Here is an 18,247-nt window from a genome sequence, read left to right as displayed (position 1 = left end):
AGGGTACTCTGTCTCCCCCGAGCTATTCTCGGGAGTCCGGGGTTTCCGACCGCACCCCGCAAACAGCGCGCTGACGTCAGCGGGTGGAGCTCCGCCGCCTCCGTCGAGGGTTCTCGACCGTCAGTGCGTTCCTCCCCCCGACACCCATACGGACGGCCGTGACACGCCGATTCGTCGCGTCCACGCCGAAATCACGGTCCGCGAAATCCGACTAAATACGCGCGCCGTTCGATTGCGCTCTCTTCGATATATCGAAGAGAGCGGCCGCTCTCAGCTGACGCGTTGTTCTACTCGCGCCGACTCGCGCCGCGACAACACCGAGCGTCCCGCTCGCCGCGCCGACCCCGCGTCTCGCGGGCGACGTAAACACAATCGAAGCGATTTAAAGGCCCGCATAATACACGGGCTTTAACGACCGGCGTTACACACCCACACACGCACACACACGCACACTTGTACATACCGACACCTAAATTAATAAATTACTATTGTTACCAATAACCGTTACGTTCGTTGTCTCACCCTTTTTACGAGCCCTGATCCCGACCGAGTTATTCCGAGCTCGCGAAAAGCGACCGTTACAACATTAAACCTTTTTAATCGTTGGTACTACCTTTTCAAAAAAAGGCGTCAAGTACACGCGCACCAGTGAAAAATTAAAGTTGCAAATCTATGTGGGATCGTTGTAAAAAAGATAATATCAAAAAAATTGCAGCAAGTGAAAGTAGAAACTTATACCAATAAAAAATTGAAGTTGCAAACTCATATAGAGTCGTATAATTATAGACTTCGCTTTCGAAGCACCCGGTGATATGAGCTAAACTTCGATTTGCGCTTAAAGTTGCAAATCCATATAGAATCATACAAAAATTAAAAATTAATACAAATAAAAAAAATTAAAAGTTTTAATTAAAACAAATCTTGGCGCTGCTAAATTTTAAAATTAACTTTAGAATATTGTTTAATTACATATACTGTGACTGGACACTAGCGCCATCTTGTGTTGAAACATGAGAAACGTAAATTTTCTGTGAGATAGGATACGGAGATGATGACCGGGACGTTTTTTAAATAAAAATATTTAACATTGAGACTTTGCATCGTGATATTTTTGTTATAGTCTGAATGACTATAACCAAATAGGAATAAGAATTTACTGTAGAATATTATAAAATATTTTTTACTCATAAAACACCGCTCTCGCCAAACGCGCGAAAACGCTAACGCAGGGCGACACGCGCGAAGCACGTACGACGGCATAACAAAATTGGTGGCAGCGGTGGGATTGCGCCGACAGACCGCCAGGACCAGCAGGAACCTGAAGAAGACCTGAAAACAATACAACAGTATTAGAAAAATCAGGCACGTCGAAATAATCGACGGACAACACGAAAAGCAGTATATTAAAAATTAAGACCCGCAATACACACATATACAACTGTGGAAGCAGGCACGCCAGTTAGAAAAACAGCTGACGGAAATAAGCAGAAGCCACAGTACAGTGGGAGAGAAGGACGGACAACGCAAGCAGTACGAAAAGCGACAAGCAAGCAGCTGAGAATCGAGTAGGATCGCCAACGTCCCAAGGACAACGCCGACCTGCGACAATCTCACGGACAGCGCGTCATCACCGAGCGACGACCTGCGTATCAAGCACGAGCACCGAGCCGCCAGCCGTTATCAGCCCACGAGCGATCGAGTTGCATCAGCAGCCGAGCCGTACCGAGCAATATAGAGCGTAAAGATGCGAGCCGTAATACTGTAAGTCCGATCCTTATAATATTTCTGCGTGAATGTCGGAAGAACACGAAACTCTCCAACAACCGATATTAAACAAGTCGTGGTTACATAGCGATTCCGCGAAGCGAGCGATTCAAGCGTTACCAAGAACTTTAGAAAATCTCGAGCGAGTTCGTAGAAAATTAGAAGACGAATATTCGAGCGAAAGTGATAAAGAAGCCAAATTACCCGATAACATAATCGCTAAACACGAGTTCCCCTTCGATAGCTTTGACGAAAACATACTAAAGGCGCGAACTGACAGTTATAACGAAACTAGAGAAGAAATTAAAATACGCGTAAGCCGAACGCTTAGCAACGCGTCGCAGAAAAACGGATGGTCAACTACGTACGATAGTAGCGATTTCGATTCATCCGAAAGCGATATGTCAATAATGCATACACCCCCGAACGAAAAGGCGAACGTACCCGACGACGCCGTCGATAGGGAAATAAACCAGCTTAGAAATAGTCTACCCCGTCGAAATGAGCAACTCATAGAAGTCGATGTACATGAGCCACCCGCGAACCAAAATAGACGTGCAGATAACCGGCTATTGCGCGAATTAATGCAAAGCATACGCGAAATGCGAACGGAGATTAATACATTACGAAATGCGAATGAATAGACGTTATTGCACACACAAACGAACACCACTATAATCGACGGATAACACGAGTGGAAAACACGACTACACGACTACACGATTACACGACGCGAAACCCGAGAAAACGATAGCTCGGGCGAAGATATGACATATGGGCGGACCGCACGCGATATAAGAAATCGACGGAGTACCGCACCAAATTTTTTACCATTAAAAGAAGCTAGATTGATGATTCCGGAATTTGACGGAACTTCGCAAAACCGATTAAAAGAATTCCTAAACGCAAGTACTTATGCTATAAACAACATTAATCCCGCGGAAGAAGAATCATTAGTACAAGTAATCTTATATACTAAATTAAAAGATAAAGCCATGCAAGATTTCGAGACAAAAGATATACAAACATTCGAAGAATTAAAGCAACAGCTCGAAAATTCTTATCAAAGCAAGCAAAGCACCACGCACTTACAACTCGAGTTCAATTCATTGAAACAAAAACCCGGCGAAACGGCCCAAATTTTCGGACAGCGTGCCGACAAACTCGCAATGAAATTATATAACTCAATGATAGAAGCGAAAATCACACCGTCGCACACAAACGCGCTATACTACAGACCATACAGAAGCAAGCCTTACTCAACTACCAACTCGAATTACGTGACGATTTAAAGATCCTCGTTCGCTCACAGCGATACGCGACGCTCCAAGAAGCGATAACCGGCGCAAGCGAGGAAGAAAAACTCTTAGGACCAAATACTTCGCGAGCATATAATTTTCCCAACAGAAATAAAAATGAGCAACAACAAACGCGACAAGGACAACGTACGACCGCGCAATATTATAAATGCGGAAAATCGGGGCATTATGAACGCGATTGCCGCAGTAGTAAATACGCATTCCCCAAACCGGACAAGCCCCCTCGCGCAAATACCATAGAGAAATTCTGCAATTATTGTAAAAAACGCGGACATAATCGCGACGAGTGTTGGACTCTAAATGGAAGGCCGAAGACAAACACACCGGACCGCGATAAAGGAACTGATAATAAAAAACCGCGAAGCATTAATAAAATTGAGAATCGTAAGAAACCGCAATCATGAAAAAGAAATACCGAATCCGAGCATAGCAGTGACGAGGAAGAACGGCAAGAAGGAAAGAATAAGAAGACGCGCGCGATAGAATATCAGGTAACTCACGTGCGACAGACGTCTCGTGGGGCAGCGAGTCTGAACTTGATAACTCTACCAATACGCGAAGTAAAGAACAGCAAGATTAACATGCTCTACGATTCTGGTGCTACTGTCTCTCTAATAAAGGTCAAACATTTGAAAGGCGAAACCGAGATATATAACGACAAAATAACTTTGATCAGCATAACCGGGCATAAAGCGCGAACAATAGGAAAATTTTACGCGACTATCAATTTAGGCAGCCGAAAAATCAAACACGCGATTTATGTCGTAAAGGATGACTTCCCGATGGAATACGAAGGGATCATAGGAATTGATTTTCTACAAAAACAACAAGTCGCGTGCGACTACAAAAAGCAGGAGTTTCAAATAGGAAACGCCATATTAAAATTACGACCGTACAACAAAATTCAATTAAAACCGCGTAGCGAAACAATAATACAAGCGGCAACGAATCGTAATAAGATAGGCGTGATAAAGGCAGAAGAAACCGCGCCAGGAATCTTCATTGGACGGTGCCTCGTGAAACCAAAAAGTTACCGATGTCCCGTCAGTATAATACTATCGATAACGCGGTAGAGATTAGTACGCCGCTCGTAACCGTAGAAGACATATGCGAAGATAACGCACACGAAGTATATACGATACGCACGGATGACACTCATAATTTATTAACGCGCAACGAACGAATCTGACAATTATTACGCGCAGATTATTTAAACCCAGAAGAAAGAAAAGCAATACAAAAAATATGCGAAGAATATAATGATATATTTTATCTAAACGGAGAGCCGCTAACATGCACTGCAACCTTAGACCACGCGATAAACACGCGCGCCGACACCTCACCCGTCAACGTAAGACCATATCGTCTTCCCGAGAAGTATAAAGCAGAAGTAAATAAGCAAGTTCAAGAAATGCTAAAAGACGGAATTATTAGAAGAAGCGTAAGCCAATGGAATGCTCCATTATTAGTAGTGTCGAAAAAAGCCTATGCGTCAGGAAAACCAAGATTCAGGGTAGTAGTAGACTTCCGAAAAGTTAACAATTTAACTATAAGCGACTCATTTCCCCTGCCTAATATTACCGATATATTGGACCAGTTAGGGAACGCCAAATATTTTACGACGCTTGATCTAGCATCAGGATATCACCAGATACCGATGGACGAGCGCGATAAAAATAAAACCGCCTTTTCAACCCCCTATGGACACTACAAGTTCAACCGAATGCCGTTTGGATTAAAAAACGCGCTTGCGACCTTCCAACGATTAATGAATTCGGTACTAACAGGGATACAAGGGCTCAGATGTCTCGTTTATCTCGACGATATCGTTATATACGGATCCAGCTTAGAGGATCATAACAGAAGACTCGCGGAAGTACTACAGAGATTACGAAAACATAATTTAAAACCACAGCCGGAAAAATGCGAATTTTTACGTAAAGAAGTAATATACTTAGGACATATTATTTCCGAGAACGGCATACTACCCGATCCGTCAAAATTAAAAGCGGTAAAAAATTTTCCGACGCCACGAAAAGTAAAAGACATACAATCATTTATCGGACTACCGGGCTACTATCGCAAATACATTGAAGATTTCTCGCGAATCGCGAAACTGTTAACAAAACTAACAAAAAAGACGGAAGTTTTCGTATGGAGAAACGAAAAACAAATCGCGTTCGACACCCTAAAGGAAAAATTAATGACCGCGCCAGTGTTAAAATATCCGGACTTCAACGAAGAATTCAACGTGATCACCGATGCCTCTGACTATGCAATCGGAGCCGTGCTGTCACAGGGACCGGTAGGCAAGGACCGACCTATCGCTTACGCCAGCCGAGTGTTATCTCGCGCGGAGCAAAATTATAATACGACCGAAAAAGAATTGTTAGCGATCATCTGGGCAGTTAAACATTTTCGACCATATATCTATAGAACAAAATTTAAAAGAATAACCGACCATAAACCTCTAATTTGGCTATTTAACGTCACGGATCCCGGATCGAGACTCATCCGCTGGAGATTAAAATTAGAAGAGTATGATTACGAGATCATCCACAAGGCCGGACGAGCAAACGCGAACGCTGACGCGCTAAGCCGACACGTAACTCGAGATGTCACCGAGGGAAGAAAGAAAGAAATCTTCAAAATAAAAGAAGAGGAAAACGAAGAAGAAGAAAAACTCGCCGATAACGCAAGAGTATATACCGAAGAGGAGAAACAACAAATACTCTACGAATATCACGATGCGCCCACAGGAGGACATCAGGGAATCGAACGTACAATAAAAAGAATTCGATTAAATCATAACTGGCCAGGGTTAACAAGAAATGTCGAAAAATATATCTCGAAATGCGAGTCTTGCCAGAAAAATAAATTATCGCGACGAGTCAAAGCACCTCTCATTATTACGGACACGCTGAGTAAACCATTCAAAAAATGCGCGCTAGATATAGTCGGACCATTAACCATAACTAACAACGGAAATAAATATTTACTAACTTTTCATAATAATTTAACCAAATTTAGCAAAGCGATACCGATCGCAAATCAAGAGGCTAACACGATCGCGAAAGAATTTGACACAAAAATAATTTTCGAATACGGGATCCCCGAAAAAATTTTAACCGATCAAGGAACAAATTTTGTAAGCGAAATATTTAAAAATACGTGCACATTACTTAAAATCGATAAAATTCAAACGACAACTTATCACCCTGAAAGCAACGGAGCATTAGAACGATTATACCGTACTTTAGCCGAATATTTAAGACACTATATAAATGCCGACCAGACAGACTGGGACGAGTGGATACCCTACGCAATGTTTACGTATAATACGACTCCACGCACGGCTACGGGGTATACATTTTTTTTTTGTGACGCAGAGGAAACCTTTTATAGGTACCCAGAGCTTTCGGGGAAGGGACAGTGAGTTATGCGGGACTCCTTCCTCCCATCCCGGAGAGGACCGAAATCCTCCCCGTGATGGGGCGAAGTATACCACGCTAAAACCTCTGCGAGTGTCCATCACGGACGTTGGTGGGGGACGCGGAGGATGCTGGAACCAGTGATGCAAGATTTCACGCGCGACAGCCACTTCGCGACAGCCATCTTGCAGTGGAGGGGGTAGGTCGGCAGCGCAGAGCGCACCGAAAAGATGAGAACCCTTGTCCTTCGAACATATGTAGAAGAGAACAGGTATATATCTTTTGTCCTTTAGAACCCTTGTCCTTCGAAAATATGTAGAAGAGGACAGGTATATATCTTTTGTCCTTTATTTTCTTTTGATAGAATAGAGCTACGAATTTCAAGCGAATCCGGAATACTGGCGATAGCGAGTAGGCGACCCAATATGCAAAAAGAAAATATAAAATATAAAAAATATATTTAATATTATAAAATAATATTAATAAAATTAATATATTTTAAACATAAATTAAGTAACTTATATTTAAAATTGTAATTAAAAATAATTATTAATTAATAATAATTATAATTAATAATTATAAGTATATTTTATATATAAAAATCCACTCTTGGTCAATATATACGCCTTTCTATTAAAAAAGATTTTTTATCTTTAAAGAAATAATTGTAATAAAATAATATTTTAATTTATAAATATTGTTTAAGATTTTATTCTTTTTATTCCCTATTTATTTTGTACTAATGTACGACGTACATATTGTTGCTCAACGGAAACCGCGAGAAGGTGGTGGTTTCTTCCGTCAAAAAATTTAAAATGTATATTGGGAAATGTCATTATTAAAAAAATATTAAAATTATAAAATAATAAAAATAAATAAATATTTAAAATAAAAAAAAATTAATAAACAAATTAATAAAATAAATAAAAAAGAAATAAAAAGTCAATTATATATAATTAATTAATAAAAAGTGAATTGCATCCCAATATACTTCGACATATAAATATATTATGTGTATGTGTGTATATATATTTATATACACAATTTTCTTACATGCTTTTAAGCATGACGTCTTTTAAATAAAATGTATTATTAATAAGACGAGGGACCAGGTATGTCGGCAACATCAGCGTCTGCAGCATGTAGCTTTAAAATATTTTAATTTTTTTTACAGCAGTAGCATATAATTTGTCCGCCGACATAAGAAACAAATGTTTTTCATTAACTTGCATGTTTATAGCTGTTTCTCCCCTCGTCTTTAATGCAGATTTAAATACACAAATAGCATTAACAGAAGCCGACGAAAATTTATTACGTTTTTTTGTTTTTACATTATTTAAAAGAGAAAACATTCTCTCCGGATCGGCATTAGAATTTGGAAGCGATCTAATAGTATTTATAACATTTTTTAAATTAGGATATTTAGCATTATTATTGGTGTCTCGACGTTGTAAAATTTCTTTCCTAGCATTATCAAAATTTAATTTAGTGAGGCTTTGTTTTTCTTCCATTGTAAAATCTGATGCTAATGCAATCCATTCTTTTTTTAAAGCATCTTCATCAAAACCGCTAATAGTTTTAATGACGAAAGAAACGTTATTGAATGATGTTTCTCTATTATAAAATAAGCTTACAAATGGTTGAAAAACTATTAATTGTGATAAAAATGTGTCATTTATTGGTAATCTTTTACGAATTTCTTCTGCAGCAGTCACATAAAATGTTAAACATTTTTCTCGAATAATTTTAACAATGTCTACGTGACCTTCCAGTAGTAATTCGTTAAGATATTCTTCACATTCTGAACCCAAAGTAACTTCATTAAGATCTTTTTGGTTCTCCTTTAAAGAGAATGCAATATTTTCAGAAAATGGTTCTAAATGCTCTTCTTTTAAAAAATTTTTGCAGATTTGGAAAAGAAATTTTTTGGATTTTGGTTGTAATAAATGGGAATTCTGGTTTCTAATGCTTGAAAAAATGCATTAAATGCATTAAAGAAATTTAAAGTATATTTTAAAAAAAGAAAATAAGCTTTTAGTTCAACGTTGTTCATCATAGACAGTAGATATTCTCCAGAATTTTTTTTTTCCCTTACAACCATTTCGGTAAGAAAATATTTAATTGTATCCCAAGATTCAAGAAGTCGTTCGACACATAAATAATGAGACAGCCAGCGTGTATCACATAATTTTAATATTTTGCGATTTGTTTCTTGGAAACATTCACAAAATTCTTTGAAAATTGCTGTACGTTTTGGGCTGCTGTTCAAATAATTAGAAATTTTTTTAATAAATTCATTGCAATACGCAGGTATTTTATTACATGCAGTATGCGCTGCTAATGCAGCGGAATGGCAAGGGCATGTTAAAGTTAGTAAACGTGGACATAGTTCTTCCAACTTTTTTTTGAACGATAAATATTTCCCTGTCATCACAGATGCGTTATCGCACGATAAGGCGACAATATTTGGAAATGGTATCTGCAGTTTCCACATTTCACATTTAAATGCCTGAAACAACTTTTCTGCGCTTGAATCTTTGGCATCAATATCGATTAATTTGACTAATTGCGAGCGAACATCTAATGTCTCCGAATCAACGTATCGGACAAAAAAAGTCATCCATTTATTATTAGATATGTTTGATGTTTCGTCAATAAAAACTGAAAACTTTGTATTTTGAATTTTATTGACGACACGATCCGTCTCAATCGGACACAAAACGTTTGTAATAATGCCTTTACATTTCGTTCGACTCATGCTCATGCTTTTCAATACGTCAGGATCTTCTCCTATTTGTTGAAAAAATGTAAGAATCTCTGTTGCATTTTGATGAGAAATGTTTTTATCAGCAATTAATGCTGCATATCTGATTTCCGCGGATTTTTTACGCTCATTAAATGGCAAAAGAGATTTATTTTGCATATTTAAATCTTCTAAATTTGATTGATTTTTTTCTAGATATTTTTTATATATATTTATGTGTGTTTTGGATTCTGCATGACGATGGATTTGCGATAAACTACTAGCGATAGATTTATCGCAAATCAAACAAAAAAATAAACTTTCGTCATGTGGCACTTCACGCAACCAAAGTTTAAATTCTTCAATATCTAACCATTCTTTTTTAAATATTGATTTACGCGATTTTTTTATTGGTATCTCAACATTATCATTACTATTATTATCAGATGATAATGTATTCTTTTTAATATTATTTTGATGATACGCGGAGTCAGCATGTCTTAATATGTATGTTGAATTGCACGAAAAAGTTTTATTGCATATACTGCAATAATAAAGACTACTATCAGATGATACTTTACATACCCAAGATTTGTATCGGTCGTCTGTAAGCCAAGCTTCTGCAAAACTTCGCTTACGAGCTTTTCGGGGCTTCGTCAATTCAGCACACATTTTTCGTTACTTTATACTATTTGTTAAAGCGAAATATATATACTGATCAAGAGCTAATTGCTCGAAAACGAGAGATGTTTATAGTAAAACGGTCTACAGCTGACTCGACGAATTTCGAAAACATAAATGTCAAAAACCTGTCGCTAGATTGTTATTGTGTCAAACAGTTGATTCGAGAGCTGCTTGACAAGACGAGACGCGCAGTAAAACGATCAACACGCGCAAAAAAGGTAAACACGGCTCGTCGGGAAGCTGAATATAATGATTGAAATACATTTCCCAATATACAATATTTTAAATTTTTTGACGGAAGAAACCACCACCTTCTCGCGATTTCCGTTGAGCAACAATATGTACGTCGTACATTAGTACAAAAGAAATAGGGAATAAAAAGAATAAAATCTTAAACAATATTTATAAATTAAAATATTATTTTATTACAATTATTTCTTTAAAGATAAAAAATCTTTTTTAATAGAAAGGCGTATATATTGGCCAAGAGTGGATTTTTATATATAAAATATACTTATAATTATTAATTATAATTATTATTAATTAATAATTATTTTTAATTACAATTTTAAATATAAGTTACTTAATTTATGTTTAAAATATATTAATTTTATTAATATTATTTTATAATATTAAATATATTTTTTATATTTTATATTTTCTTTTTGCATATTGGGTCGCATCGCCTACTCGCTATCGCCAGTATTCCAGATTCGCTTGAAATTCGTAGCTCTATTCTATCAAAAGAAAATAAAGGACAAAAGATATATACCTGTCCTCTTCTACATATTTTCGAAGGACAAGGGTTCTAAAGGACAAAAGATATATACCTGTTCTCTTCTACATATGTTCGAAGGACAAGGATTCTCATCTTTTCGGTGCGCTCTGCGCTGCCGACCTACCCCCTCCACTGCAAGATGGCTGTCGCGAAGTGGCTGTCGCGCGTGAAATCTTGCATCACTGGCTGGAACCCATGCCTACTTCGCGCCCCTCCGGGGTATACATCCTTCGAATTAGTATACGGACATCAAGCGGACCTACCGACAGCCCTAGCGAGACCGCCTTAAACTAACATATAGTTACGATGACTACTCGCAAGAATTAAAAGAGAGAATACGGGCAACGAACCAGCTCGCGAAAGAAAATATTAAAGAAGAAAAAATAAAAGCCAAAGGGTACTACGATAAATCCGCAAAAGAAACAAAATTTACGATAGGCGACAAAGTACTCGTGTACGACTAGACGCTCCGACGGGGACGAAAAAATTAGACGCGCTATGGACAGGACCGTACGTAATAACCGAAAAGAATTCCGACGTAAACTACACAGTAAAAAAGGGAAGAAAAGCAGTGCGCATGCATACAAATAGACGAAACCTATTTATAGAAAACTAATCGTCCTCCTCACCAGCGTCACGGGGTGTATGCAAACGACGAAAAACGCATAAACGAACAGCTACAATTATTAGAAAATAATCGACAAGTAACCGAACACGCGATTCGAAATCAACTAAAAATAATAAATGCTACTGTAGCGCATTTAGATAAATTAGAAAACATAATGGAACATAACGAAAAATTGTTGCGAAAAACCATAATCGAATCCATTTATTTAGAAGAAATACGTGACCATTTTAGGGCCATAGATGCAATTATAAGCGAATTAGTAAAGAACGCAGAAAATATAATGGAATATTTAACATACATACGAAAAGGCGCAATGCACCCTAAATTAATGCCGATTGATGACATTGTGATTCATTTCAAAGAAGCGGCAGCGCACACACACAACTACCAGAAGGATTAAATTTCCCTTTTAAAATCCGCACAGACGACTGGTTAGCGATAGACGAAAACACCGCGATAACAGCGTACTGTGATTTGACGACAATATATACAATTTTGCGTTTCCCTTTAATTGCACAACCAACCTATGATGTTGTAAAAGTAATAGAATTCCCCACACCAATAATGTATACAACTATATTAGAATAAATAATCAAATAATTGTTGTAGATATAGAAAAATTAACATATGCTGCAATGACAGAAAGCTAATTGCGAAATTGTAATAAAATTAATAAACAATATGTATGTAACCCCAATGCACCTGTACACCGCGTAGATTTAGGCGCACCGTGCGAAATTCAAATGTATACGCAGCGACAGCATTATCAGAGCAAATGTAATGTAAGACACTATGTCTCAACTCATATGTTATGGATAGCATTACACTAAGAGTACACTTGGTTATACTCGACGGACGTCGAACAAACGATAACCCTACAATGTGACGGTCAGCTGGAAAATAAAGTAATAAGAAATACCGGCGAAATTACGCTAAACGGAAATTGTAAACTGACAACAACGGACACAACAATAGAAACAGAAGAAAAGACATACGAAACCGTTCTAGAAACTTTTCTACCTAATATCAATATAACAATTCCAAGAGACAGAAAGATAACAAGACGTAACGAGGACACGCTAGAAAATATCTTACAACATCTCTTGGAATTAACAAACCTCAAAGCCAAATTGAAAAATATAGATAACGACTTACACAAAACAACGAACAAAATTTCTACGCAACGAAACAATTTATCTATCCAATGACATCTAGCGGAATAATAATAATATTAATTATAATATTTTGGATAATAATACGGCGAAGAAATAAAAACAAAAGACGACCATCAGTTAGGATAGTCGATGACTTTGACATACCAAGATCAATATTAAAAAGAAGTCAAAGTACTAGATTTTAGAAATAAGAAACGATTATAATACTACATTGTAACCGGGAATTATAATTGTACGTAGCATTAGAAATAATTTTACTTAACGTAAAATAAGAAAGGAAGCGAAAAACCTCGTACCTCCGTTTTTCTTTTTTAACGGGGAAGGGATGTTATAGTCCGAATGACTATAACCAGTATTTATTAGGAATAAGAATTTACTGTAGAATATTATAAAATATTTTTACTCATAAAACAGCGCTCTCGCCAAACGCTCGTCGCGCGAAAACGCTAACGCAGCGAGACACGCGCGAAGCACCAGAAATCGCGAGATGCAAGCGAAGACCTGCGACTTCGACCTGCTTCGCTTGCACTTAGATCAAAAACGCGTGAATATTATTAACCAATCAGAGATCTGTTTCCAAGAGCCTCTCCCGAAAGAAATTCAAGAACAAAAGAGGATATAACACCGAGATTCGGCCCGCGAGGAGAGTCACTAATAAGAATCCGAAACATCAAGACAAGAGTCGCTAATAAAAGTTCGAATCATTAAGAAACATTCGCTAACTAACCATTGAATACTAAGTGAATATCTATTCGGAAAGAAGGACGAAAATAAAGTGAAAACTCAAATTAATTGAAATAAAAGTGTATTTTTGAAACTATTAACATTATTGGCTCTTTGGACATCCTGTGCGACCTGAGGATCCTCATCCTTTTATTCGGCGCACCCCAGTGCCGTACTACGGTATAACATTTTCGTTTACAAAGCACGTAGAGAAAAAATAAAGACACGTTCTTTATATAATTGAGACCCAAACTATCGATTAAACTTATTAAAAACTCAATTGGCCCAACCGTTATATGAGATCTGATAATATGAAGTTCTCTTCAAATATCCGACTCGCGTATATATGCACGAAGTGCTTCGTCGGTGCACGTGAAACTTCGCGCGAGATATTACAGTGTCTCTTGATTTACATGTGTAAATGTGTTAGTGTATATTTATATTGTTATTATTGAGATATTGACATCGCTGGCCTCCCTATTTCTTTGTCTGAGTAAATGCATTTTTAAAGGTTTTCTTTACCGGTCCGAATACTGGTGGCCCTTGTACTTGGTGACGTCTTAAAGGCGAAATCAATGACGGGACGCGCCACAGAACGGAAGGCGATGAACTTTGGTCCCATTTAACGGGGAAATGGAGTCTGGGCGGTGTAGGCTTTTTCCCGCCGAGGACTCGTCAAGGACGATGAGTCGGCTGGAGATTGGAACGCCTGGTATCTGTATTTGTCTTCTGCGCGCTGGATTCGTGGCAGTTGTTGCCGATGGTTGACGTCCGGGCACCGGAAAACGACTGCTGATCACTGGGCTCTGATTGTCTGGTGCTGAAAGAAGATGGTTGATTGCGAGCTCCCTTGGAACTGGTGCCGGAGACTGGCGGCTGCCTACCTAAGGAAGGCGACGGTGCTTCAGGTTTTGGGCGACTGGCGCCAGAAATTGAGGAAGGCGACTGGCGCCGGAGGTTGGCGGCTGGATATCCGAGGAAAGCGCCTCAGAGCCGGATCCGGGGCGACTGGCGCCGAAGGCTGGCGACTGAGTGCCTGAGGTTGGTGGCCAAGCTCTTGGCGTCTAACGCCGGTTTTCGAATGGCCAGCATCGGTGGTTGGCGGCCAAGCACCGGAAGATGGCGATGGAACACCGGTTGGCGGCTGAGCGCCGAATTTCCTCCACTTAGCGGAGATTGCATGAAGCGACATCTATTATCCGTCTACTTGAGGAGAGATATTCTCCTTGCCGTCCCTCGTGGTTGTGATTCCTTTCCAAAGTCTTCTTTTTCAATATTGGCGTCTGGCGCCGTATGTTGCCTTTTTCAGTGGCTTGCGCTTGAGAATTGTGAGCTTGTCTCGTTTCTGCGACGGGCCGTCTTATATGCTTCTCCGGGCATATTTTTCTCCACGAGTTTGCTGTCTCGTGGTGCGCAGCCTAGTACGCCGTCCCTACTATTCGCTTGACATTGTCACTGTGGGAAGGACGCTCCGCGCGACTCGCAGTGGCGCAGATTGTAAGGACTCATTGTGGGATTATTTTAATCGCCACAACTATGAAAGATATTAAAAATATATTTTAAGAATATATAAAAATATACGTGAAATAATATATATACATGGTGTTTTAAAAGGGTGTGGCCAAACTTTAGGGAGATATTCCTCACACCTAAAGGATGAAAAAATGTTATATAAACATAGGTGCGGAAACGCTTATTTTAGGAGTTAGAGCTTCTTTTCGGAATATGTGACGTTACGGCTGATGAAGTAGTGACCTTATCTGCCAGGTAAAAATCAGAAAAATATTGACCTTTAATGTTATTAAGGGATCATTTTTAATGTTATTAAAGATCAATATTTGTTATTCAAAGTCAATATTTGTTGTTCTGCTATCTTCAAGGGATGCGCATCTCTTGAAATTGGCAAAACATTGTGATCACATTTTAGTTCAGTTCTGTACTGTAGATCATCCGTGAAACAACCGATACAGCATCAAAACCAAAATATGTCTAAAATCGGGACATAAGGCATCTTTAAGACGTCTTTAATACGTTTTTAAGACATTTTATGACATAATGTCTAAAAGATATCTTAAAGACATTTTAAAGACGTCTTATGATTTTAGACATGTTTTGGTTTTGATGCTGTATGGGAAGGTTTATTATGATTGTACAAAATCACAGCCATGGTTATGTACACAAATGCGGAACTTGCAGACATGCATTTCATTTATGGCTTGGCAGATGGTAATGGTCGGAACGCGCAGCGTTTATACCAGCGTGTATTCAGACAAATGGTGGACATTTTCAACATTTGTTGTAACTGTACTCAAGGTCACTTTTTAAAAAATGTAAATAAACCTACTGATTAAACGATTATCGTCCACAATGATTAATCCTAAATTGTTTCTTGTAAGTAATACAGTCAACTGTATTTTCAACATAACTCCTGAAATAAGCGTTTCTGCACTCATGTTTATATATTATAACATTTTTTATCCTTTAGGTGTGAAGAATATCTCCCTAAAGTTTGGCCGCACCTTTTTATATATATTTTAGTATACACATATATATATATATATATATATATATATATATATATAACTGTAAGAGATATTAAAAATATATATTCTCTGAATATACAAGAAATAATATTACAAAAAATGTAATAGAGATGTTCTTATTGTTAGTATATTACGTATATTTACAGTATGAGTATAGAATATTCAAATGATATCATGTGCTATTAGGGTCTTTTATAAGTATATAGATAAATTTATATTTATTTTCAATGATTTCATAAAATAACTTCATATTTAATTATATAAATTATTATAATTTAATAAAATTACATTTCAAATTTAAATTTATATTTATTATACGCACTCATTGTGCGCATTTTCACTAGTATGAAAAATGTGCTATATTAATTTTTAATTAAATTTAATTTAAATAGGTGGCACATCGCATCATTGCCGATGTTGAACTTGTCGAAAATATCAAGCTTGAATCCGTGACTATCTGTAAGTTCTTCCATGATTGTGCAAAAGACATGAGTAGAAAATTCTATGAGATTACTGGTAGAAAGACTTATATCACGGCTGCCTCGTTTCTTGATTTTGTACGAATGTTCTCTAATCTGACGACGGAAAAACGGCGAGAAGTCGCTCTCAATAGGTAATGTATAAATGAAAAATGCTATTGTAGTATGATTAAGTAGTATGATACGATAAAATAATATTATATTTAAGAATCATTTTTTCCAAGTGTAAAATTAAGATGTTTTATTTTATCGCATCATATTAATTAATAAATTGATACAAATGACACTTTAATAACAAATTTTTTAAATTTTTACATTTTAATTAAACAAATATTTTCTAAAGAATTTTTTCTAAAAATAAATCCGTTATAAATACTTTAAAACGTGTGTTTAAAACACGTGTATATCGGATCAAGATTTAAAACAAAATTTCATAGTTTGTTTTCAATGTTTGTTTTTAAGATCATTTTAAGGTTAATTTACAATGTGCTTTTGTCTCTTACTTTCTGGTTTTTTCGTGCTCTGTTTTATCAACAATCGTGATCTTTGTCCCGTGTTTCTTGTCTCTTTTGAAGTTCGTCCATTTTTATCTCGGGCGACAGAAAGAGAAGAAACATCGATAGGGCGAATGCATAAAGTAGAGGACAGAGAACACGAAACAAAACGCAAAGAGCATTGTATATTAATTTTGAAGGGAATCTCCAAAAGCAACATTGTACATTAGTTTTGAAGGGAATCCAAAAGCAACGGCCGAACTCCGACATGTTAGCGGTCTCATCTACGTAACTAAAATTGTCATTATTATCGACAAAATTATCGATAATTTTAGTTTTTTATTATCAAAACTAATATTTATGCATGACTTTATATAGTGTTCAATATGTTGAAAATTAAAATTTGATTTTTTAAATATAATTTATTATTACTTTTGAAAATTCAGCAGTTTATTGTCTTCTATAATTTTAAAAAGGTGTTCTGTCATGCATTTTACATCCTTGGAGTATTTTTGTTCACAAGGATTGTTTTCTGGAAAGAAAATACATCGCCAGTGATTCCCTCCAATAATTTATAAGCGTTTGTTACTATCACTGGCTGCAATCATATGAGAGAACTTAAATATTGCACAATTTGCGTTTCAAAATTAACAATTTCTCTTACTACGCGTACAAATCGATCTAATATAATAATTCGTCGTTTATTTTGCTGTCTATAGACAAAAAGTTATCTTTCAGAGAGAGAAGCAATTACATTTATAATTTTTTCATATTCCTCTACATCATCTTTAACCTTTTCAACGGCATTAACTTGGTATCTAAGTTTCTTGTGTCGCTGAATACAAATTCGAGGTCAATTTTTAAATTCAAAATAGCGTATCTAATATGGCGGCCAAAAATATATAAATGCATAGTTTCATTAGTTTTTAAAAACTTTTTGAGTTTTTAATCCAAAGATACAAATTTTTTTCAGTTTTTTAATTACTCGTAGCTTTTTGTTTCAATAAAGATATATCAGCAGTTTGTTCTTCTATTTTTACCTTCGGCATTCGATGAATTTCACGGCCCCAAAGTGTGTTACGTGGAGGAAAGATTTTAAATCTTGTGATTTTTGTCGCCATATTGACTCCACTATTTTGAATTTTGAAATTTTAACCTTGAATTCGTATTCAGCGACACAAAACACTCTTAGATACCAGGTTTCATAACAATCGGAAAGATTTTAAACTTCGTGATTTTGGCCGCCATATTGGGTCCGCTATTTTGAATTTTGAAATTTTAACCTCGAATTCGCATTCAGCGATTAACAAACCGATAAACCTCCTGTTTAGGGGAGGATTCTCCAATGACCTTGACCTTGACATATGTTATCAAGGTCATGATCTTGAACAACATTCAAAAGATTTTAGTCGTCGCTCATTGTTTACTATATAGTTATTAACAAAACAATTTTCATAAATAGACTATTATTTTTATGACACCTTAT

General features: G+C 36.9%; 1 protein-coding gene across 1 annotated transcript in view; it reads left to right on the top strand.

Annotated features, from left to right (window-relative positions):
• The first annotated feature begins 11,217 nt into the window (after positions 1-11,217).
• Positions 11,218-18,247, top strand: part of LOC145946704 (dynein axonemal heavy chain 7-like) — a 200,218-nt gene continuing 193,188 nt past the window's right edge. Inside the window, exons 1-5 of the mRNA XM_083056463.1 lie at positions 11,218-11,269; positions 12,179-12,527; positions 13,899-14,008; positions 14,091-14,536; positions 16,181-16,401. Coding sequence (XP_082912589.1) covers positions 11,218-11,269; positions 12,179-12,527; positions 13,899-14,008; positions 14,091-14,536; positions 16,181-16,401 — 1,178 coding nt within the window. The remainder of the gene's footprint in view (positions 11,270-12,178; positions 12,528-13,898; positions 14,009-14,090; positions 14,537-16,180; positions 16,402-18,247) is intronic.

This window comes from Prenolepis imparis, unplaced genomic scaffold (genome assembly GCF_030444845.1).
Source record: "Prenolepis imparis isolate NDT839.2.m4 unplaced genomic scaffold, iyPreImpa1.0 SCAF_18, whole genome shotgun sequence".
Taxonomy (NCBI): domain Eukaryota; kingdom Metazoa; phylum Arthropoda; class Insecta; order Hymenoptera; family Formicidae; genus Prenolepis; species Prenolepis imparis.
This window is presented reverse-complemented; position numbering and strand designations above follow the sequence as displayed.